Source organism: Lathamus discolor, chromosome 4 (genome assembly GCF_037157495.1).
Source record: "Lathamus discolor isolate bLatDis1 chromosome 4, bLatDis1.hap1, whole genome shotgun sequence".
In the NCBI taxonomy this organism is placed as follows: Eukaryota; Metazoa; Chordata; class Aves; order Psittaciformes; family Psittacidae; genus Lathamus; species Lathamus discolor.
The window spans coordinates 26,106,779-26,133,181 of NC_088887.1; the positions used below are offsets into that span (position 1 = coordinate 26,106,779).

General features: G+C 35.7%; 1 protein-coding gene across 1 annotated transcript in view; it reads left to right on the forward strand.

The window, feature by feature from the left end:
- The window catches only part of NCAM2 (neural cell adhesion molecule 2), a 124,245-nt gene that overhangs the window by 75,498 nt on the left and 22,344 nt on the right, over positions 1-26,403 (forward strand). Inside the window, exons 13-15 of the mRNA XM_065677124.1 lie at positions 7,887-8,006; positions 9,124-9,245; positions 13,644-13,824. Coding sequence (XP_065533196.1) covers positions 7,887-8,006; positions 9,124-9,245; positions 13,644-13,824 — 423 coding nt within the window. The remainder of the gene's footprint in view (positions 1-7,886; positions 8,007-9,123; positions 9,246-13,643; positions 13,825-26,403) is intronic.

Sequence of the window (26,403 nt, forward strand, 5' to 3'; positions counted from 1 at the left end):
TCCCTGCAGCGTATCAACCGGACCACACAGCTTGGTGTCATCGGCAAACTTGCTGAGGGCATACTCAATCCCACTGTCCATGTCAGCGACAAAGATGTTAAACAAGACCGGTTCCAACACCGATCCCTGAGGGACACCACTCGTTACTGGTCTACAGCTGGACATTGAGCCATTGATCACAACTCTCTGTGCGGCCCTCCGGCCAGTTCTTTATCCACTGAGTGGTCCACCTATCAAATTGATGTCTCTCCAATTTAGAGACAAGGATGTCGTGTGGGACAGTGTCGAACACTTTGCACAAGTCCAGGTAGATGATGTCAACCGCTCTACCCCTGTCCATCAGTTCTGTAGCCCCATCATAGAAGGCCACCAAATTGGTTAGGCAGGATTTCCCCTTAGTGAAGCCATACTGGCTGTCACCAGGCACCTTGTTAATCAGTACAGATGGCAGAATTTGTTCATTAAATATTCTATGTTATTGTCAAATTGGTATAACAAAATTAAGAAGATATGATAATATGGGCTCTTTTATCAATGGAATTACAAGTATCTTTTGTTAGCCTTTAGCCTAAAATATTACAGACAATAGTTTTTTATTTTTCTTAACACTAGTATGTGTAAATAAATTACTTGATATGTAGTGCATTCAAGTATGTTTCTATTTTAAATAAAGTTATGGGAACTGTTTACTGATGCAGTGATCCATCTCAGTAAATTGCTTTTGTTCCAGGAATATTTCTTCTAGGATATTTTTTTGTTCTTTTTTGTTTTGTTTTTGTTTGTTTGTTTGTTTGTTTTTTGTTAATACTGTGTGCTATTCTGTGATTTAGATTAAATACATGTCCTTTTTAAATAAATAAATTAGAAAATTAACTTCTAAAGAAAACCTGTTCATTGTTACAGGTGTCTTAAATGACAAAACCAATCTTCTGGATTCATGCTGGTTCAATATGTTGTAAACTGTGTTGTCAATCCAAAAATTTGTTCTTTTCTAAGGACATTGGATTACACTCTTTCTTGCTTTATTTTCATTAATTTATAGCACTTCACATTTTGGAACTATGATTGTGCTATTGATTATTTAATCTTTTCTTACTTGCTTTATTTAAATAAAAATGCTACGTCTGATTCATTTTCTATCCAGACATCCCAGAATCCTACCCAGTAAACATAAAAATTAAATATATGGAGAAAAGGAGCTTACAGGGAAATTGTGAATTGGGGGCTGAACACAAAATATCAATGAGAATTTTGCCAAGTGCATTTTTTATATGAACTACTGAAAAGTATTTTATATGGAAATTATTCATGTTAGTGAACATTATATTAATTATACCTGATCTACCACACTGTATATCTTTATTCACAGGTAATTGTTTATAGTCACAGTTAATTAAGCAAATACAAATTTTATTCCAAGATAAAGCAACAATTACATTATAGTGCAAAGAATTATGGAAATTCCAGATAAAGCCTTTGTCTGTAATTTTTAGAATGGCTACTTTTATTTCTATGTATACGGTTTAGGGAATTACTTAAGGCTTGATGTTGTCTCCATATATATTTATGCAAGTTATGCTAGTGATTTCACTGGCAGTAGGATTTGCTATCATTATGTTTTTTCATATAATGTGCAACTTGAATTATTTTCATTATTAACATTCATGTATTTGTTAGTTGAATTCTGACTTATAGCCAGATGCTTGAATCAGTGTTTATGAAATTAATCTTTATTTGGACAAGGCAGGGAGGTGGAACTGAGGAAGTGTGACTGTTTCTGCATGTGAATAAACAGTTTTGCCTGTTTGGAGCAAAATCTTCTTCCCTGTCCCTTTCCCTGTCTTCATCCCCCCCGCCCTGTATTTCTCTGCTGTGGCAGTTTCTAACTTAATTTTGTCAACACTCCTGTGAGCACACAGAATCTAGAAAAAGAGGTTTTATACTCTTCCTCCTACTGTGTAAGCATACAGAGTAAACAAAACAGTGTTGCTCATCCCATGCAGACAGAGGTTTTGGGAGAAGTTCCTCAGATTGTGTGACATTGACAGAAGTCTGAGACATTTGTACAGAACCTCAATACCATAATGCCATAAGTTCCTCGCTGCTCTCTTTCCATGTCTTTTTTTCTGTCCTTAAAAGAACGAGTCATCACAAAGAGAAAGCTCGTTAGGCTTCATGAAAATGCTGTTCATTTTTTCCTCTGAAAGAGATTCCAGTATTACCAGTGGACTCAGTTTTTTCCTGCGAGTAGTAAAATAATGAGTAAAAAGTGCAGCAAAATGCTGCTGAATCAAAACACTCTGCTAACTAACCTGCACCGTATTTAGTCTACATTCAGTACGTGGTCGTAGAGATTCAGACTACAGGGAAAGGGAAAAACTTTACTGGAAAAAGGGAAATATAACCCCCATTTTCAAGAAGGGGAAAATGGAAGACCCAGCGAATTACAGACCAGTCAGTCTCACCTCTGTGCCTGGTAAAATCTTGGAGCACATTCTCCTGGAAGGCATGCTAAGGCACATGAAAAACAACAAGGTGCTTGGTGACAGCCAGCATGGCTTCACTAAGGGGAAATCCTGCCTGACCAATTTGGTGGCCTTCTATGATGGGGCTACAGAATTGATGGATAAGGGTAAAGCAGTTGACGTCATCTACCTGGACTTGTGCAAAGCGTTTGACACTGTTCCACACGACATCCTTGTCTCTAAATTGGAGAGATATCAATTTGATGGATGGACCACTCGGTGGATAAAGAACTGGCTGGATGGCCGCACACAAAGAGTTGTGGTCAATGGCTCGATGTCTGGCTGGAGACCGGTAACGAGTGGTGTCCCTCAGGGATCGGTGTTGGAACCGGTCTTGTTTAACATCTTCGTCGCTGACATGGACAGTGGGATTGAGTGCGCCCTCAGCAAGTTTGCCGATGACACCAAGCTATGTGGTCCGGTTGATATGCTGGAGGGAAGGGATGCCATCCAGAGGGACCTTGACACGCTTGTGAGGTGGGCTGATGCCAACCTTATGAAGTTCAACCACGACAAGTGCAGGGTCCTACACCTGGGTCGGAGCAATCCCAGGCACAGCTACAGACTGGGCAAAGAAGAGATTCAGAGTGGCCCTGCAGAGAAGGACTTGGGGGTGCTGGTCGATGAGAAAATGAACATGAGCCAGCAGTGTGCGCTCGCAGCCCAGAAAGCCAACCGTATCCTGGGCTGCATCAAAAGGAGCGTGACCAGCAGGTCCAAGGAGGTGATCCTGCCCCTCTACTCTGCTCTTATGAGACCTCACCTGGAGTATTGTGTGCAGTTCTGGTGTCCTCAACATAAAAAGGACATGGAACTGCTGGAACAAGTCCAGAGGAGGGCCACGAGGATGATCAGGGGACTGGAGCACCTTCCATATGAAGACAGGCTGAGGAAGTTGGGGCTGTTCAGCCTGGAGAAGAGAAGGCTGCATGGGGACCTCATAGCAGCCTTCCAGTACCTGAACGGGGCCTGTAGGGATGCTGGGGAGGGACTCTTTGTCAGGGACTGTAGTGACAGGACAAGGGGTAATGGGTTAAAACTTAAACAGGGGAAGTTTAGATTGGATATAAGGAGGAAATTCTTTCCTGTTAGGGTGGTGAGGCACTGGAATGGGTTGCCCAGGGAGGTTGTGAGTGCTCCATCCCTGGCGGTGTTCAAGGCCAGGTTGGATGAAGCCTTGTGTTGGATGGTTTAGTGTGAGGTGTCCCTGTCCATGGCAGGGGGGTTGGAACTAGATGATCTTGAGGTCCTTTCCAACCCTAACCATTCTATGATTCTATGAAAGAAATAGAAAAAAAAAAATCCTAAAACTTGTAATGCATCTTTGACAGAAATTTCACACTGCTGTCACTGTCTGTCACGACTAAGGTGATATTTCAGCAATGATATGTCTCAGCTACTTTGTTTCTAAATAAATTTATGCCTCCTTTAGTTAGATCTGGCATCCTCAAGGGATTGCATTTGGTACTGAAATAACGTTGTTGTATGCAACAGATAGATCTCCAATGAGAAGAATGTATTGATATATTTCTGTTAATTAACCTCATATAAGTTCTACTCTGGGATTAATGTAACTGCTGTTGGCTGCCTTAACTTTTCTTGATTTGGTGGTGGTATATGTAATATATTGCAGTCCTTAGAAGAGATCTGAGGTAGCTTTCCTTTGGAGAAAAAAAAAAAAAAAAATATTCTAGAGATTTTCCAGCTCATTCTACTGCAATCAGGTAATATAAACGATCTAACCCTAGACCAGAAATGCAGCTGGGGATTTCTGGTTTTGTTTTTACTCACTTGGATTATGGTACAATTCATTTCACAGCAAATCTTACGTCAGATGTTGTTTTCCTCCAGTTCATCTTGATAGCAGTTAAAATTCTGCAATAATCAACTTTTCTAACAGAAATGCTTACACTCTGTTTGAAATAGGATGGAGTCCTGCATTTTTGTCTACCCATCTAATGTATTTTTACAGGCTTTTTTTTTTTCTGTACTGTGTTTCTCCTTTAATGTTTTAGATTTGCTTGCAAATTAGAAGAATTTGTATAGTAAAAGATGTATTTTTAATGTTGCTTAAATTTTAGGATTCTTGCCACAGAATAAGTTAAACTGAATTTTGCTGTTCAGTAAGGTTTAATTCTTTTTGGTTGTTGTGTTTCTTTTTAAATTCTAGTCTATAAAATAAAATAATCACCCACAATATTCCTTGCATACCCTGTTAAAAAGTATAATTTTGTTTTAACTCTCTATACAGTACAGTAAACCAAAACCAATATAACTCGTAACTTCTTGTGTCATGGTTTCCTTCAAGGGTACCATGTGACTTGAAGCCTGTCTGTACTCTTATAAATGGAAAATACTAAGGTCTGAGTTATTGTGCAACATGCTAATTGAGCCCAACAGTACCTGTAAAGTTCACAAGAGTATCATCATCTGGTTTTGCCTCTTTGAAGTTTACTCCTCAATGTAACGAGTCACTGTGTGAATAATCCCAGCATAACCAATTTGTCTACAAAACTGAATTCTTCAGTTAAAGTGTGCAGATCCTGTGATTAGGGAGAAAATAGAAAAACAGAAACAGGTAGATAGGACAGGTAGAAAAAAACCTGAAAAAAAAATCAAATCTGAAAGACTAAAAGGAATTTCAGTTTCATTATCTCTGGGATGATATTTGCCAATGAATATACCGATGGCATAATTTACACATATGGTATGCAGTGGAACAGTTTTTTCAACATTCATATTCTGTAAATCCTGTATTTCTTTTAGAATATTACCAGAATTTTTACACCTAATTATGTCAGTAGCATTGAAAACTGTAAACAAAATATCTATTTTGGCTAGGAGTGTGAGCTGTGGACTCTTGCAAGAGGAGTTCTGTTTATATATGCAAACATGAATACGTTGATTTTATACTTATATGACAGATACATACCTTAAAGAAAAACCAAAATCGTGGCACTGTTTTCTTCCATTCTGATCATGTTTTAAAAATGTAAAACACTTACCAAACAGTGAAAGTTTCACTACTTTTAGATTACTTTTAAGCCCTGCACTTTTGTTACATACTGTAGTTTCTTACTCTTAATCTAGATATCTTTTACAACTGGAATGTCTGAAGTATTCTGATCAAGAATGGTTCTTTGATTTTCAGGAGTAGATAGTTGTGATTTTTTTCAAATGTATAAAATTTATTCACATAATACCATCACTGATAACAAGTGGTTCCAGTTTTTCAGGACGTATTTTCCTATCAGATTTCGTTCGGTTACTTCCATAAATGTGTTTGTCAGAGTTACTGTATTTACACACAGTGCTGTGCAGGGGATTCTAAAATGAACAGTGATTCTTTAAATACTGCATGTAGACGTAATTTTATTCATTTAGATAGGCCCCAGGAGTCACTTAAGTGTTTATAGAATCAGATCCTTGGATTTTCTGTAGTTAACGCATTCGTGTTTTGTTAAGTGTAGACTCATAGTCATGCATTTATATTATTCAGATTTTAAAAACATTTACAGTAACACTAGGTTTTAGTATGCCTTAAGGTTTATTTTCAGTGAAGTTATTCAGCCTTGGAAAGGTAATCATGGCTGAAAGGCAAGTCAAACACTGCTACTGCTTGATTTAGGTTTTAAGTTTCATCTCGCCATAACTGGATGTTATATATAATAATCCTCCAAATTCTATTCTTACTCTCTTGATGGTACTTTAGTTTTTCATTACATGGTTATACTTCATAGTTTTATATTTTTAAATCTCATGGAAATATGGTAAAGATAAAATATGCTGGAAGACGTAGTTCTACTGTTTTGTTTACAAGAAAGCAGTTATGTTTCAATGGCAAATTCATGCAAAATGTTCATAATAGAGTGTGAATTGTAAAAGTTACTGTTTTTCCAAAATTCATTAAATCCATTTAGCTTCACATTTAATGGGACCTCTGTCAGTCTGGTGCCAAAACTAAAGAAATTGAAATTCTAATAAATCTGGACTCAAAAGAATAACAGAGTACTGACAAAAATAATTGCACTTTCATTATATATAACTTGAAAACCAAGCCTAAAGCAACTATTAAAATATTTCTCTGTGTTAAAAAAAAGTGGGCTCCCTAGAGACTGAGAAGGAGACTATAGGCTCTTTCTCAAGACATCACAATTCTTTATCCTTTTGTAAGATAATACAGCCCTGCTTTTTTGGGCAAGACAAATACTGATGTGCTTTTCTGAAGTAAAGTCCATCCAATTTATGTCCATTCCCTATTGTGAATCTGACATCTGGAGAGCTCATCACAGAGCTGGCAAACATCAAGCAGGCAATTGCTGTAGAGACAATAAAAGGAAGCTTTTTTGGAAAGGCAGGGTAATGGTCCAAAAACTCTGTGGATTGAAGTTTCCAAGTGCTTATTCAATATCAATATTTGTCATATACAGTACTGTGGTAATATATAATACTGCATTCACATAAAGGATCCAACATCCTTTTTCTGGATTTTGTTTCTAGACTTCTTACTGTACACTAGAGAAACAATATTAATGCTGTATGATATGCTTTTTAGCAGGCTTTTTCCACTGTTTTCTGCTGCTTTCTGCTTATTCAAGTAGAATCATAGAGATAAGTTCAGGCCGTGTGAAACATTTCTGCCAGGGATTCAGTCTTGGTTTCTGAAGGCAAGTCCTAAGTTCAGACACTTTAATTTGCCTATAATTTAATATGTATTTCCATAGACTTCCTCTTAAGTATGTACAAACAGGCCTAATTCACTTTCAGATCCTCAGTAGATAATTAAGAACTCTTCCTTCAGTCATCATAGCCATCTGTCATTTTAGGTCTTGAATAGATTGTTGAACTGGCAAAGCATAACACCAGTAATTCACCACTAGTCTATGTGGAGATGCATTTAATAGTGTGGTCCAAGGACAGTTGATACTGCTGTGCATAAGGGAAAAATGGCAAGCTGTGAACTGTGTAAAGGTGGCTGGAATGTGCATCAGATGCCTATTGCCAACTAGAAGAATGAAAACTGATAATTTTTTGCCAGATTCATGTCTCCTGTGCTCACAATCTGAACATCAAATATCAATCCCCATCAAGGTCCTTAATTGTTGCCTATAGCTTCTGTAACACTGACAGTAAATTCCTTCAGATGCATAACTTCCTCAGTCACAGCAGTGATTTTATGCAAATGAAAAAAAAAGGTACTCTTAGCTATTAACAAGAAAGCTAAGTTTGGTACCTCTCGATTGTGAAAAATGGGACTCATTAAGTTGCAAGTGAAACAAGCAAATTATGAAATTGCTAGACTTTTTTAATATATTGCTTCATCAAATTTTGTTCCCATATTTTTTCTTCCCTTTCCTTTAGCAATGGTTGTTCTCAGCAATTTGGAACCAAATACGACATATGAAATCAAAGTAGCCGCTGTAAATGGAAAAGGGCAAGGAGAGTATAGTAAAATCGAGATCTTTCAGACCTTACCTGTCCGTGAGTAATACTTGAGCTGTTAAATGAAAATGTAAATAGAATATTTTATCGCCAGATCAGCTAATAATTTAAATTATTATTCACTGTGGATAACATATTTTATATTTACATGCTACTCCTAAGTGCATAACATCAGTCTTTACATTGTTTCTCAGAAATCATGGTTTTGTCCTCTTATCCCCCCCCCCCCTCGCAAGTAGTATGAATGAACTTAAATTAGAAAATTTATCCCATTATCTATAATTTTGAGACTTAGACAAATTTGTGGTTTATATTTAGGATCACAAACCATGAAGCATATTAAATTAAGCACTTTTTCTCATTTACACTCATTTACACAATTACTATAAATATTTCTAAAAGAACCGTATCTTTCTATGTAGATGTAAATTTACAGATATTTTGAAGATAAGACACAAGTATAACAACACACTTTCATTTAGGATCTGATTAGACTTTATAAAAGACATTGTGTATAGAAATGATAATTAGTCTGTGAATTTAAATTAGCTAAGTGCCTTAAACTGGCTATTAACCCTTCCATTAAGGTTATATTTATCCTTACATTGCAGAAGAAGTTGGTTTTGCTTTTGGTAATCTTATTCTTTAAAATTCTTGTTAATACAGAGTACTCTGAAAGTATATAATTTTGCCTCAGCAAATTTATTGAAGAGTTAATTTACCTTACATCTATATTACAACCTTCCATACAGGACTAGAACTCATGCTTGATATTAAGGGTGCTTTTCTGTAAGTTAGTATTACCTGCAAACTTCAGTGTGAGTAGCAACTTGCCAGCCTAGCTGAATTAATGGCTAAATCATTCCTGAAGTAAATTACATCTGAAAATGTCGAAAGATTAAAGGTCTTAAACAAGTACTTCTTTCATACTTCCCATAATTTTGTTTCCTTTTGTATGATAATTAGTCTACATTAGAACATACTCTAAGCAAAATATTTAACACACTTATTAAGGTTGTTCTGCAGTGCTTGGAAGTACGATGTTGATTTTAAAGATTTTGATTAATAACATTGTGGACAAGTTCCCAGATGTAATTTAAGACTTACCTTTTGCTGAATTGTTATTATCATCTACTTTTTTTTTACCTTGTTTTAGGGGAGCCAAGTCCCCCTTCAATTCATGGGCAACCAGAAAGTGGCAAGAGTTTTAAACTTAGCATAACTAAACAAGATGATGGAGGTGCCCCCATTTTGGAATATATTGTCAAATACAGAAGTGTAAGTATTTCAGATGCTTAGTAATATCTGCTTTTAATATAGCCAAGACTGTTGATAAGATTTGAAATGTGAAAAAATGGTTTGCATACTACAAAAAGAAGATATAGGATAGTATGTTTTGTGACTAGGTTGCTAATGCAAGATTATAAAATAAAAGATAAAAAGAAACAAAAGCACCCTGTTCTTTCTAAAGGTGTAACGGAGAGTTCATTCTAATAAGAAAACTGTATTCTCTGTTTTGTTACGTGGTAAATGAGGAACGTTCATGTTCACCTCTCAGAAGTGCATTAAATTAGCAGACACTGAAGTTACATAATTAAGGGTTGTTTGAGCAGCAAATTAATAATCTTTTCTAAATGAATCTGTATTGATAGATAGCATCCTAGAGTTAGAAAGCTATACTCCAATGTTCCATATTAATTTGAAATTAAATCAATTATCTGTTCATGTTTCATACTTTCTGTCTTCCTAGATTCCAAGGTTCCGCTTAAAAAAGCTAAATCATTTCAAATTGTTAGGACTTTCATGAGTTTCAGTGTACATATCAGTTCTTTAACAGCCATTGTGCAGATTTTTTTGGCCTTTGATCAGCTACAGTCTGTTTGGTGTGCTCTCATTAAAACCGGCAAGTTTAGAAAACACACCTTTCTAGCTAAAATAACCTTCCTTTCCTGATTTACTATGTTTAGAAATTACTGATTTGAAGAAGTAACTATAGAGCTGGTAAAAGGAAATAATTTAATTCAAAAGTGTGCATTTTCTAATAACTTCTTTGTGTTCTTTTAGGAAAATTATACTACTTTTACCTGACTAGACCCAGTAAAAGGTCCAGAATGCAATAGCAGATGTACATGTCCACATCAAGAGTCTAAAAGATACTGGGAATGTAACATCAGATATTTAGGCTTGTTAAATAGAAGCTATTGATGACTGTGTTTAACAGAAATAAGCAATCTTTGAGAAGTTAATTGCACAACATGTTTCAGTGTTCCAAAAAGGAAAGGCCCTTTCCTAATTTTCAATAGCTTTTTTCACATTTCCTGATTTTTCCTATAATGTAACTCTTCGATGGTTGTTCTGGCATTGTCCAAGTGCTAAACCTGTCATATGGTATGATTTTCATAAGGTAACCAAAGAAGATTGCTAGCTTCAAATCAATTGAGAAAAAATTGGTAGAGTTTTTGAGAGTAGCCTGGGGACATAAACAGCAGTTATTCTGATATCACTGGTCCCAAAATCTTAACTGACCTTCTTAAACGACTTTTAGTCCAGTGAGTGCAGCTGGCATAAAAGAAAAGTAATTGTAAAGAAGAGAGGGTAGTATAATACGCAACGCAAGGTACAATGCAGTTTCATGGGTTGAGCTTCCTGTTTAGGTAACAATGCCTCTAAGTATTTATAATTAAAAAGAAGAAAATAAATTGCTTGGACATAATGTATGAATGCAGTATATGGAATTTAATTGGTGTCTGTAACTTAAGTAAGTTAAATGATTTTGGATATATCCTGAATATATTTTGAAACCTGATTTTCATCTAGTGTTTTGACTAAAGTACAATATTACAGTCTAAAACATCACTCTTTGTGTGTATTGTTGAAAGATAAATGTACAGTTTAAGCAGTAACGATAAACTTAACAGGTTGCTGAAGAAGATAGCTTTTACTTGGACCTTAAATCCATATCTACTTAAGCTTACAATTGAAAAAGCGATTTGACTAAATTGAAGACCGTCCTACAACAAAAGAGCATGATGATTTTTTTTGTGTGTGGTTTAATCAGAATGAATGGATGCTATTTAAAGTTCTTAATTATCTGTTGACTGTTTCTCTTCTATCTTCCCCATTGGTTGTATTTAATTAGCTTTCCTGTAACTCTTGCCAGCCTCATTACTAGCACCTGGACCAGTGTTTTTACTTGCCTATTTAAAGAGCACATTAGAAAACAAGCTATACATCAGTGTCTTTTCCTTCTTTGTTTTTCATAACAGCCTATGTCTTACTAATAGTTAGTTCCCTCATATTTAATTTTCATACAGAGTTTGTTGTTGTTTGTCCATTTTGTTGGGTTTTTTTAACTGGAAGAGGAACAGCCTTTAAGATACAGCAGTTTTATAGCCTGGTTTAGGGCGATTGTTTTGTTTTTCTGGAAATCATGTTTCATTCTGTCAAATACTGCTTTCCTAACATCACTTCGTTTATATTATGGGCAGTAGTTATTATAATCACTTCATTAGAAGCTTCACTTCTTGGTCTGTATTACAGAGAAGTAGGTACTATGCAATTTTTATGAGCAGCAGCTTCAAACTGATTCCTGGTCTTACACAAAGATGGTGAAGACAGTTTTACAAAGCTTCCCTGGTGAAGCCTGAAGCTGATGGCATACAGTGACTTCAAAATTACCTTAGGGTAGAACAGGAGGAGAGAGAGAAAGATGAGGGAAAACTGTTCCCCAGTAATCAGGTGGGAAAAGCAGTGGTGGGGATTCCCTAGACAAGCATCCCATCCAATGAAGGTGACCACCCAACCACATTTCTCATGATAACTGTAATTTTAGTGGGGACCAGCTCAAGCTACCCGTTGATTGCTCCTGCTTTTAGTGCTGTTAAATTTGGTTGGGCACACATGATGAGGTGCTGGTGCTGCACAGTGGATTTTAAGCTGTATTCGTATAAATCATTGTGGAAATTTTGGGGAGGGGTTTTGGTTTTGTTTTTTGTTTTTTGTTTTTTTTTTATCTCTATGTTCCACTTTACCTGGGACTTTACCTTTCCAGATCCTTGGACTTTCTGTGCATTTTAAGATTATGTACATTATCAGCCATTTTGTGCTTTGTTCACTATTTGTCCTATATTGCACAGACCTATAAGGCATCAACATGATGTAATTAATTCTTGTGAAGTCACTGCTTTAAACTATCATATTGTCTTCTGAAAAGACTTCTTAAAATATTTTCCTGCCAGCTTTCAAGAAAGTTGGCATCTCCTGACCTTTTTTTTTTTTTTTTTAATACTGCTTAACCAAGTAGACACTTTCACCTTGCTGCAAACATTCCTGGAACGATGTTTTACCTTATTTTAGTCATTCCCAGTACTGTCATGTCAGTATAAATGCCAGTGCAAAAGCAGCAAGACAGAGTTTAAGAAAAGATGAAGTCAGTGTGGAGAAACCATCACACTCAGTGCTGATAGCTAATAAGTTATTTCAGCAGTGCTCATAAGGGAGTTTGGTCTGTCACTCTATTTTCTCCAGACTTGGGACAAACAGGTACAAGGAGCATGACTGGGCTCTGAACTGTCTGATTTAGATGCAATTTTGTTTGATACTTCTATTAGACAAGAGCAAAGTGCTTTAGCAAGGACCCTAAATTTAAGCTGCTGCGAAGCATAGTAGTCTGCATCAAAAAGTTATGCTCCCTGTACTTCAAGGGGTGTTTTTGCTTTAAAGTTTTTATCCAGTGACTGGCCTGTATTGTTGTATGGGTTGGAAGTATGGCTCTCAGCCATAGTTTTTGCCACTTTATCGTACCTCAGTGTTTGGTAAGAATAGGTCTACACAGATTTTTACTCGCTGTTAGTGATACTCCTTTGAACAAGAAGGCTTTTGTGTTTGACAGTGGTTCTCATTTGTATAAAGAATAAGTAAATGTATTATGCACTTAAAGGAGCAACTGCAAAGGTAAGTGCTCCAAATTTATGAAATGCCAGAGTTAAGATTGCAACTGAAGTCCTCATTTGTTTTCTTTGTACAGTTAATTATCTGAATTTAAACTTTTTTTTTCTCTAGAGCACCATCTTAATGATTTGCATGTGTCTCAGCAGTGTAGAGATAGGACTGCATACTTAGTTGTGTTTATACTGTCGCATACAACCTAGTTTGCAAACTATTACTATAGTACCACATCCTGCTACAGTTAATGTATATTTTCGTTATATAACTACTGTATGATCTTGCATTCATGAACAGTTCAAGTTTGGATTTAATGGCAAGTTTCTCTTAAAGAACACTGATCAAAATGTAATCAAAGCATCTATATAAAGTAAACCTTTTACAGAATTTACTCCTAGCAGCATTAGTAAATGATTACCCTGCTGTTCCCCAAGATAAACATCAGTATTTCAGCAATGTATAAATTGAAGCCAAAAGGTTTAAAGGGATTGCCTGCAAAATCCCTAAATCCACATTATGGAAACATGACTTGGAGTGGTCGAAATTATCAAAAGACCAAAAGCCTGATTATTCAGAACGCCAAAATTAGATTATTTGAATCTTCATAACCTGTGTAAATGAAACTCCGTATTTTTTTGCATCATGTAGACACATAGTTTATGTGTATTGTACAAATAATACTTATAATATTCTTGATTTTGAGTATTTAAACTAATATTTGTATATTCACAGAAAGATAAGGAAGACCAGTGGCTAGAGAAAAAAGTGCAGGGTAGTAGAGACCACATCATCTTAGAGCATCTTCAGTGGACCATGGGTTACGAAGTACAAATTACAGCTGCCAACAGACTGGGTTATTCTGAACCAACATTGTATGAATTCAGTATGCCACCAAAGCCTAACATTATTACAGGTAAGTTAATTTTGGAGTGTTTTCTGTCTATAAACTGTTAGCTACTCATAGTACACAAATATATGTAGGTGAACATAAGGTAACTGAAGTCTAACTAACTGACAAAGCCTGAGACACCATACTCTATCAGCAAAGACTTGATTCAAAACCCTTGAATGGGACCCTCTTTCTTACTTTTGTCTTAGTAATAAAGTCATTTGTAAATATAGAACACTGAATATTCAACCCAGTTGATGACAGGTAATAAAGAATACAGTATTTACTGTATATACAGTATATACTGTATTTACAGTAGACAAGTTGCAATTTGTCTACTGTAAGAAACTTAGTTGCTAGAATTCTTGATTTCAATCCTGTCTCTGCATGTGCTTCAAGATATATATGTTTATATATTCACATGTAATAAAGGTAGTTATTTTACGGTCTGATGAGGTTAAGACTTCAAATAGTCTTGTTTGGATACCGTCTTATTGATTCACCCTAACACGGTAAGCATGCAGCCTCCTATTAGGCCAATTTACAAGCATTCAAATTTTCAGAAATGTTGTTCACAATTTTAAGTGTGTAAATAAGAAATTTTGGATTTTTTTTTAAGGAAAACTGCTTAGTACTTAAGAGTGAGTGTGCTATAGTAACCAGTTTATCAAGTTTTAATGCTGCCCAACATAAAATTATGTTTTGGTGCAACAGTGCAAAATTATTTCATTCAGAATAAGCCTAAAATATGATGGCAATTTCTCTTACATTACAGGTTGGTTTAATTTTTATAAAACATATATTATGAGGAAGATATTTCAAACATTTTATCTAAATTATGAGCTGGTATCTTTAATAATGAATTCCAGATTAGATCAGTGTCGTCATTACCATTTTAAAATCAGGTGCTAGGTCCTCTAACATAGTGCTTTCTGTATGCTATATATTAAACTGTTGCAGTATTAGAATCAAATTAAGATCATGCCAAATAATTATAGTGGTCACATATTAAAATGTAGACTGTATCTCTACCTGTACTTGTATTTGAACATCTGACAAGAATTGATCTTAGTAAAGTGGTGATGAGTTTGAGTCAAAGACTACTTTGTCATCAAAAAAGTTTGAAATAACACTTTTTTTTTCTGTCTATTGAAAGTTTTCTTCAAATATATTTTTAGGGAAGTTATCTTGAGGTCTCTGCGACAATTTGCTGATATTGGAAGCATTGTGACTTGCATTTATAGAAAGGAATAGGCATTTGTAATTTAATAATAGGTTCAGATCCAGTTCTAGCACAGATATTTGGTTTAGGCACTTGAATTGCAGTAGTGAGAGGTGATTTGCATTTTGATTGAAATTCAGGGCCTCAGTAGGCCCTTTGTGCTTGTTTTTAAACAGATTGCTTTAAAAACAGATTAAACACAGTGCCTCGTGATTGCCATCGTTCAGAAAAATAAAAGGGCAAAAGAAATGTAGGAAAGACTGTTGTCCAAAGGAAATAAAAATATTTGTCAAGCAGAAGAATAAATAAAAGCCTATTTAGGTAAATGGAAGGGGTAAGCCATGCAATCTAACTTGAACCTGTTATAATTATTTGAAATATTCCACATAATTGCCACAGCTGCTGTAACTGTGAGCAGCATGATATGCCTTTGTAAATGATAAGGGAAGTGGTCTCTAGACATTCAAGTAAAAAGCAGCTTAGTTAGTTTAGTTTCAGAAGACAGAATATTTTTATCTGAACACAGGTTTATAGATATTTAGGGGCTTTTTCCTTTCAGTGCTCTCCCGTAACCTCAAGTACTTGTAAGAAGCTTGTTACACTATTTAATATCAGGACTTTTTAATATGAATATTTATTGTAATTGTGATTGTGGACCTAATTAGTTTCCTTGACAACTATTTTTGCAAAGACTGAAAAGAGTGTGAAATTCCCATTATAAGCACATTCTGTAAGCAATTTTTAATGTCAAAAGACACTTAGAATCAGTGGAACATTAATGTTCATATTCATGAGTTAGTATGTTTATCTTGTTTTGAAATGGTATTATATTATTATTGGAGTATAATACATATATATAACGTTGCAAATGTATGAGCCTACTCTTTCAAAACTTGACAGATAATGCTTATAAAATGCTCAGCTTTGAGGGGAATACTTTCTGGCGTCAGTCAACTTGGAAGATGCACTGTTTCTCTGCTTTGAGCCTTAGGTATTTGCAGCTAGACATCTACAACGAGGTCCTAATAAAGACATAGGCTACAGGAATGAAATGTGACTTTTGAGTCAAATCTGCATCACCTATCTTGTGCTCACTTAGCAGATTCTGATGACTGAGATACCTTTCCTGATTATTCATGTAATTACTAGAAAACCCAAAGGTTTTCTTATCTATGTGCCCAGATCTGTGACACTTCAGCTTAACCGTTTCTGTCTTGCTCTAAATGTAATTTAAAAAACAAGATACCTGTAGAACCTGTGTATGCAATCTCATGGATATTACTTATGCCGAGGCAATTTGGGGATTGTTGAAATATAGGATACTATTCTGGTGAAAATATGTGGATGCTAATTAAATTTATTAGAGAACTAGAGAGAGAATGGAGGCAAGGGTACATTTGTTTTCCATCAATATGTGCTTACGAGGGAAATGGGAGTTATTACAAGAAATAAAACTGGCTCTAATTGCTGCAGAAGGAGCTTATGTTTTCAAGAGCCATTGGATATAAGGCAAAAGTAGTAATCCCTAAGGGTAGGGACTGGAAGCCAAAACTCTGCTTACCTGGGCACCAAATCCACAACTTCTTCTTGCTAGGGAAGTACGCGTGTACCAGCTCCTGGCTGGCAGTCAAATTCTGTAATAACACAATGTGATGATCTTCCATCAGCAATCTTAGGTCTAGGAAGGAGCTTGAGACTGAAAATTGCTGTCTGGCATCAGTGAGATATATAAATGAGACAGACATTCCTTTAAATTTTCACATGGTTAGCCTTAGCAGACTCCAACTATAGATCTACTTGATTTTGTAATTTCTGTTCCTAGGCCTTTAACACAGTGTCCATTAACTGAATCCCACAAATTTGTTATTAGCTTCCCAAATTTGTAATCCTTCTAATGCACGTTTCCTGGTTTACTGAAGGGTTTACCAATGGAACCTTGAAACTGACTTTGAGAAATGCTAAACAAGCCACGGTCTTGAAACAGCCTTAAATAAATGTATGTATATTCATGTATGTGTATATGTGTTTATAGACACACATGACTGTGTATTATATCTACGTATATATAATTTTGCTTTCCACTTTTTTGAGTGAACAATTTGTCGTGGTTTAAACCCAACCACAAAAGCTCGTTCACTCACTTTCCCCCTCCTTTTTTCTCTTTCTCCCTCTTTCTTTCCTCCCCCCCACCCCCCGCCCGACCCTCCCCGCTCCCGGAGGGATGGGGAGGAGAATCGAGAGAATGTAACTCCCATGGGTTGAGATAAGAACAGCCCAGTAACTAAGGTGTAACACAAATCACTACTGCTACCACCAATGTTAATATTGATCAAAGAAAATAACAAGAGAAGAGAATACGATACCACCGCCGAACGAGTTCGACCCCCCACCCCAAAGTGAGACCATGCCCTTCCGGGTAACTCCCAGTTACCTCCCTGGGCATGATGTGCTGTGGTATGGAATACCTCTTTGTCTAGCTTAGGTCAGGTGTCCTGTCTCTGCTTCCTCCCAGCCTCCCCTTGTCCCTGGCAGAGCATGAGACTCACAAAAGTCCTTGGCCAGAATAAACATTACTTAGCAACAATTAAAAACAATCGGTGTTATCAGCTCTCTGCCCAGGCTGGAAGTCAAAAGATAGAGCTTGCACCAGTTACTAAGAAGGAGCAAAACAGCTACTGGTAAACCCAGGACACAATTCCATCTTTGTATTTCACTTTTTACTTAGGCATATGAGCATGTATTTAACAATCATGCTTTGAAGAAAAAGTGGCATAGTCTTAAATGTAGTGTTTTATGTATTCCAAAATCTCACTATGGATCCTAGTGGGCAGTACTTGCAGGCAGGTGCAACTCAACACAGTGATTGCCTCTGAGTGAAGTCTTTACCAGATTTTCAGTACTGATTTGTGGTATTTTAGAAAATATATAGTGTTAAGCTGCTTCTAGTCCTGTAAGGAAAAAAAAAAAAAATCTGAAAGGAGATGTTTGCCTTAGCTTTTAGCTCTTTCTAAGTGTTAAAACAGCATAGACTAACCTCTGCAGCCATAAGAAATCCTCTGACTAGGTGCCACCAAGAGCAACAAAAGTCCATCAGCTCCCAGAGCCAACACTACAGCCCATTTGTATGGTTCCATTTGCTCCTTAGCAGGGCAGAGACAGATACCTGTCTTTGTACTGTGCAGCTGGTACAAAATTGTCCAAATCTGTCATTCTGAACCATTACTATTGCAAACTAAAAACACATCTGCAGTTTTATATTAAGTGAATCTTAAAAGAAGATGACATAAAAGGCGTTAAAAGAAGTTACTTTCTGCAAATGTTAGAAAAATGGTCAGAAATTAGAGGCGAAAGATTTATACAGGTGCCGTCTTCCAAAAGACTTTTATCCAGTCAGTGCTGTGTCTCTGGAAGGCCATATTAATGCCTGCAAGTTGTGTTTAATCGCAAGTTTTTTCTTGTTCATTATACATTAGTAACTTGGTGCAATAGTGGGAAAATGAGAAAAGCATTCTGCTATAATAAGACTCCCTTGGACTTATTTTTCTCACTTTGTGATATTGGTTGTTTGGGGGTACTTTAGCTTCCAAAGCTGCATGAATTCTCAGAGTATTCTTTTATTAACATCACTGGAAAAAAAAAAAAAAAGAGACGAACTATTTGTGCATCTCATTTACTTTTTTTTTATTATGCATGACTCTTACCAATGCTTAAAATCACATAGCGATAAGCAAAGAGGAACAATCTAACACATGGTCTTTTCTCTCATCATCACTACTAGCAAAGATGTTACTCTTCATCCTAAATACTATTTTTATAAGTAGGTATTACAAAAATGCAGCATTAGGATCTTCAGTGGTGTCAAAGTAAATGAAAAATAAAAATAGTTCTTATCAGTGCTTCAGGTATATGTGTATATATGTATTTAAATCTGTATATATATATATTTTATGATGTATTGCATAGACAAAACAGGGGTTTTGAACTATACAGACAGTGTTTTATTAGAACAGAAGCTAGGGTGATGAACTTTTTCATCCAGAAACTGAAAATGACTAAGTACAGAAAAATGTAAGTATGTTTTCCTGATGCCCACAATTTTCTCTCAGGGTGAGTCATTTGATTTTTCTCTCAGCCAAGCAATTCATTGACTTTTTTGGGATAGAAATAAATTCTGTATGATCCCATCTGTGTATCTGGAGTAGGTTATTGTTCCTGTCACAACTTGCTGCCAAACAGCAGACTCTCCTGCTGCAGGTCCTCTCCTTGTCTCTCCCATCCCTTCAACCCTGACCCACGGGCTGCAAGAGACTCCCTGGGACATAGTATCCCTAGCTCTGAAGGGAGGCATAACCTCCCTTTTCTCCAAAGGTCTGACTTGATTCTGGGCATGCATCAGCTATGAGAAGCCAAAAAGCAGCCTTCTTCATTCTTTTTCTGTACCCTACCACAAAAGTGCATAATGTTTGTTGACCTACCGTAACAATGAATAAAATTTCAATCTGAATAGTTCTTGTGTCTTTTGAAGCACTTTCCTTCGGTTTCAGATAATTTCAAATCTGTTTGAAATTAGATTTTACCTGATTACAGCCAAACCTCAAGGTCAGGGTATCACATAAAAGTGTGCTTGCACAACCAAGGCCTCAGCTGCCATTACCATTAGCCTTCCTTGCTGCAGGAGCACATAGCTGGCTTGTGTTCAACTTGGTGTTCAACTTGATGCCTTTTCTGCAAAGCTGCTTTCCAGCTGGGTAGCCCCCAGCCATATACTGGTGACAAGGGTTGTTCCTTCTCAGGAGCAGGATTTTGCACTTGTTGAATTTCATGAGGTTACCTGTTGTACCATGAGTTACCTGGTTACTATGAACCACGTGGTGTATCGGCCACTCCTCTGAGATCTCTGTCGTCAGCAGATTTTCACCATCATCCAAATCACTGATGATGTTGAACAGGATTGGACCCAGTATTGACCTCTGGGGTCACTGGACTCCAACTAGATATGACAGCATTGATCAGCATCCTCTGGGCCTAGCCTTTCAGCCAGTTTTCAGTTCCACCTCACAGTCTGCTTATCCAGCTCAGATGAAGAGAAGCCCTTTCCAGGTACAGTGTGTTATTTTGGAAAAGGTCCACACATTGAGGAAGAGTTAGCTGTGGGGTAGTTTCAGCAGTTGACTTCTAGTACTTACTCTTAGTTCTAGGAAATGTTATATTGCATCATTAAAAGTTAAATGGGGAGAACTGTGGGGATTTGCAGTAAGCTTCTTTTGTGGTCTTATTTCCAAAGAAAAAGGCTGCCAGTAGTTACCTGAGCTAAGACTAAAATTCATTGTGGCTTTTAAATCACCTGTTTAAGTCTCCAGAAAAATAATTGAATTATATACTGATTCTTCAGGAAAAACATTTTGTCCTGATTTTCAGCCTATGGCTTGTGACCACACTGCCTGTCCATGTAGATGTGTATGTATACCAGCACAAACATCCATCAGTTTGTGCCTTCTGGTAACTTTTGAATGCAGTTGACAATTTCACTAAATTGGCCAGAGAACAGAGGCTTCAAAAATAATACGTTCTTGTAATCCTTTTTAAAATAGGTATCTGAGGATAGAAGTAAAACTCTTAGTAGCTCAATAAGAAAAATATTAAATTAGAAATTTACACACTTTTAACAATCAAAATAATTTTGGAAAGAGTAGTTGTAACTTTTTGCCCCTTGATCCTTGCACCAGCTTATATAGAAACAATAAATTTAAACCAGGAAAGAAAATTAAAACACAGAAGGAGTTTGAAGGTCTTTCCAAAGGCAAAAAAACCCTCCATTGCAAGGATCAGAAATATAAAGGCCATAATGGGTGCCTCTTTTGAACAATTTTGTGCTTTACAGGTTTCCTTAGTCTATCTCTATAGCTTTGACTAGTTAGGTTTTTAGTTACATCTAAAATGAAGAACAAAATGCGGTAGTCAAAAAGGAAAGCTTTGAGGATGTTAGTCTCCTTGTAGCTCTGATCATATTCCCAAGGCAAGGAAGAGCTGCAGCATTATTCTTGTGAAGTTACCTGCAATATTTTATCATAGGCTATAGGATATTTTTATTCCAAAATTAGAACTTGAAAATTAAGACTTTTGTCTGCTTTTGTTCAGATCATAATTCTAAGTTAAAAATATAAAGTAAAGTCTTCAACATGTACTCCTGTATTGGAGGAAGACTTTTTTTATTTTCTGAAGTTCTGAAGAGAGAGATTGAATGTGTGTCATGCTTTGACACCACATTCAAATGTCATGTGGTGTCATGCTTTGAGAACAGGAGCTGGTAGGAATCCCACCAGTCAGATAAATTAATATCCAAAACTTCAGAAAGATGACAGCCCCCACAAAGCCTGTTTGTTTTGGTTTTGCATACCAGTTCTAGAATTTGCTGTGTGAGAGCCATTTCTCATCAAATCCTGGAGATGAGCATTGTTGTAACTGACAGGGCATGTTCTTGCTGTAGGCTGAAAACAGCTGTTTGCTCCATTCCCTGCAAAGACAATTTTCACATAAAAAGGGATAGAAGTCGCTAACAAAAAAATCATAGAACTCTCAGAAAAAGAAGGAGAAAAAGACTCTATCAGTATCATCAGACAGATGTTCATATACCAAATAAATAATATTTTTTATAAAATGCAGTTCTTATAGTACAGCTGACACAGGAATTAACTACTGCTGAATATTAGAAATACAGTAGAATGCTAGAAAAAACAAATAATTGTCAGGGAATTACTCTGTATTCCCAGAATTTATGCTTGAAAAGCAATTTTTTTTTTTTATTTTTTAACTTGTGAATTTAAGCTTGCTTATCTTTTTGAATGCTATGAGAAAAAATAAAATCCTCACAGATGTTGAAATACTGAAGCGCTAGGCCCCAGTTTATAAGTATGGTACTCTTGCTTGCCTAGAATATTTATTGTAAGTAATTGCAAACATTATATTTCTTTATAATTAAAGAAAACCCAAAATGCCAGATAAAAGATTAAATTGTTAGATATAGTCTCTAAAAATATTTTTAAGCTGTCATTCAGATAACTTTGGAAGTTCGATGTGTCAAAGTTTGGTGGGTTTGTTGTTTTGGTTTTTTTTGCTTGGAATATAAGGACCAACTATTTAAGTCTTAATAAAAAGAAATGTTTGTGAATTTTGAACATCTTAAGCAATAATAATTTCTTTTTAAATGTGTATCATTGAAAGCACCACAGTAGAGCTATGTGTGAGGGTGGGGTAAAGTTAATAATAGCTCTTAGTCTTTTTATATTACTGTCTTTTCTACTTAATAGTTACCTACACTGAGATGTATATTTGTGCAAGAAGAGGGACATTCATGTTATAAGAGGATAATGCATCCATGTCCCAAAGAATGTTTCCTACCAGAACATATTCACAAAGCAACAGTTCTGTGATTTAAGCAAAATTTGAGGTGTGTTGCAAAAAACCCTGGAAGACTCAAATCCTAAACCCTAAAAATCCTTTGACTTTGCATAGCACATAAATACTGCATCTTGATTACACGGCAAGAGAGAATGATTTATCTACCACTTGCGTTTCTCTTCAGCTCTCTAGAATAAGAGGCATACTCCAATATATTTCTGCTAAGATGTCACAAACCATCTTCTACAGTGATTTTAACCTTAAATAAATTCTTTTAAATCTTAAATTTATAAGGGACCAATATAATACAGTTTAAATTAAAAATGGGGCTTATCAGTTTTCATCTATGTCCATTATAGCTCAGTGAAGTTCACTTTTTAAAGTGAGTAAATCAAGATGTAACCAAGGTTATTGTTCCTGCTACACAGTATTTTCCACATTTCAATTCCTTTTGAAGTCTCCTTCGAAACAGTAGCCTAACACTAATATTAGTCACTGTCCGTATAATTAGCTGTAGCTGACAAAAAAATAATATTCAGTCAAGAGCATTAAGATGTTTAAACATGTACTGTATTGCATAAATCTGACTGTCTTATATGCCAAAAAGTGAACTTGAAATATAAATATTAGTAGAAAAAAAAATGTATGCAAACTTCATTTGCACTGGATTGCATCCAGACATACTGTGAGGACTTTAATTTCTAAGAAGTTGCAAGTTTTGAAAAGCAACTGTGTTTTGTTCCCACGCTAGTATTAAAGTTAATATGTAAATACCCAGCTGCCTGTGCTAATTGCAGTGGTCATGTGTTTTTTCATATTATTGATGCCAGTTTTGACAGTGGTCCATTCTGGACTCCTATGATTTTTCAGGAACAAGATAAACATTTTAGGAAGAAGAAACAGCTAAAGAAATTTCTCTCTCCTTTATCTCCATGTGTGATTGGAACCTTCTTTTTATGCAATTACTGACTTTTTTTACGTTTTCTTCTTCCAGCCAATGGGCTGGTGTTGTTGCTTCAAATAGTCGCCTTTTCTGATAGATACTGCATTGTAGTTTCCTGAGTTCCAGGTACCTCCAGCATAAAAGATGCGTGAAAGATTCTACTGAGGTTGGGCTTGGCTGACTAGTTTTGAATCACAAGGTGAAATGAGAGTTGGTCTCATGCTTCAGATTAAGTGCTTAAATAAATTGTTTTCAAGTTAGACCAAATAGTTTAGCACTTCAGTGGCTGTGGAGAACCACATGTTGCCACTGTTAAGGTACATAGTTTGAGTACTTTATTATCCAAATTTGTCCGGAGCACTTCAATGGTTACCATTCCAAGTAAAATTTAATCATTTGATGTTTTTATTAGAATAATGTCTTTCAAGTGATTGCCACAATGTAAATATTAAATTCATTACATTTCTCTTTTTTCTTTCCCATTGTAACTTTTTCCCTTTTGATGCTTTATTTTTCATGTTTGTGTCAGCTTTTTAATTTCTATCTCAAATTTACTTCTTTTTCACACTCTTGATTTTCTGTAATGATTCTTATCTACACAGGTAGCTGCTGTGAAGCTACTAGACCTGAAAATGGAGGCCAGTCCCTGCAGCTGAATGCTGCTGGTTTTTCTTTCATTGTAGTCATATGTTTCTGGTGTTTGTTTTGATACTGTTGATAAGTCAAGCAATACATGTTCTTTCTTTCTCTCTTGATTTTATACTTACAGGAAAATAAACAGAGTCCTGTATACAAAATTATACTTTTCTATAGCTCTTCTAGAGTTTTCATTCCTAGTTAAGGTCCTAAATAGTGTAATTATTTCAATCTCTGCATGCAAATTTCTTTATCTGGCTTTTTGAAAAACTTTTAAGTTCTGTGACATTCAGCATATGATGCTTGGCTGTTCTGTCTGACAGAACTTGGACCATGTGGTTTACTGAATTTGCTCAATATGATTTTATTATACTTTCTCAACTGTATTCTAAGAAATCTATGCATTGACCTTACCATTGTGAGTTGCGTGTTTTTCCAGATACACCACCAACTGGTCTTTCATGAGAGCATTTTTATTCTGTGTTAATCATTTTCACTGAGTTGTATTTATCCTTCCATGATGCACTTAACAGTATATGCTTAATATAGACATATTTTATAGTTTCTACGGAATTTTAACAAACATTTCTTTCCTAATTTATAATCTATCAATTGCTTTAGTTCATAGTATTTAGTTTCACATACTTTTTTTGTGTGTCTCTCTCTCCAGCCATGCCTCCGCATATAAAATAGGTCCCTGCCCACCAAATACACTTTTTCTGACTGTAGCAGTGCCACATTCCATTTCATGGCATTTGTTGGATTTGAAGATTCAGGGGACTCAATTTTGACTTTTAGCAGAATGGGAAATGTAGTTTTCCCTATTTTAGACATTAAAAGAATGGCCTAAAAACTCTAACTAGAACAATGTACAGAAAACCTCAGAGAAAAGTTCATTTAGTAAGAGCTGACAAAGACATTGTACAGCATATATTTGATTTTGTGCAGTTGACTAAGTTTATGGTTGATTCATCTGATGAGTACAGAATAAACCAATAAAGCAATGTGCTTTAGAGCTAAGGCAGATTTATTTTAAAATACTGCCCTTCAAATTGTTACTAAACATAACAAAAATAGTAAATTAACTGTACATGTCTGTTTTTCCACTTATAGTTAATTTCTTCTTGGATTTAATACTGTTATCTTATAACTTTGAAATTAGTTGGTCAAATTTAAGTCTTTATGTATCTTTGCCCATAAACTATATTCTTATTTCTTAGAAATACTAATTATGGTCAATTTTGCCAGTTTCAATTTATTCTTGGAAATCTTTACTCTAGAACATCATTAATGAAACCACTAACCATCTAAAACAAGTAACAAACATTTTATAAAACTGGCCTATACTACAAGTAAGATGTCTTCAGAATTCATTTGTGTAAATCTGAAGACTTAAGTTATTGACAGGAATACTTTATATGTGTAGTATAATGAAGCACCTGAAATTCAAACAAATGCCATTCTAAAAATGTTGGCTTCATTGCGTTCTGTAGAAAATCCCTCACTGTGTTAAGTGAGGCCGCTATTTCATCTGCAGCGCTTGCCACTTTGTTTTATCACTTTAAGCTAATGCTGTGCCATTAACTTGAAATTAATTAAATTGACATGTGCCTGGCCATAGTATGGTGATGAAATAGAATTTCTATTCCAATTTTTTAAAAGTCAAAATTTTGGTTTCACGCAGTCAGTCAGTCTTGTGAAAACTTATTTTTCCATGCACCAGCACTGTCAATATGTCCATTGACTTTTATTTAGTTTAGTGTTATTCTTACAACAAAACCTATTTGTTTAGCACTTATGTGCTTATTGAACCTACAGACAATAATTAATGAAGGATAGGGATCTTAACATTAAGCTATCTTGTTTAATGACACTTTTTAACTACAAAACAGGATTTGGAATTGCTAGCTGCACATAACAGTTATCAAAAACTTTCAGTTTGAGAACACATTTTCAATTTAGACAAGTGTTATTTTTTATGTTAAATTTTTCTGGGGGAAGAATCATCTTAGGCAGGAACTCTTGCAAGAGGCTTCAGTTTTTTCTAACCATTTCTAAAATCCAGATAGTGAAAATGTTTGTTGTTGTCACTATTGTTATTATTTTACTGTGGTAACAAAAAACCTGCAAGTACATCTTTACTTACAGCCAGAGAATGAACATTTTGCTTTTATATATATATATACATATATATATACATCTATCTGTAGTAAGTAGATGCTGCCTGTATTCCCAGGGGAAAAAAATAAAACCATAAAAAAACACCCTGTGTAAGTCTGGCCTCATTAGAAGCCTCTGAAAATCTCGGTTCACAACTGGTCAACAGTGAATAGTTTGATCTCCAGAGAATGTGCTTCAGCACAAGCACACCACCGCCTGCTGCCAGGAGCTCTTTCTCAATTTG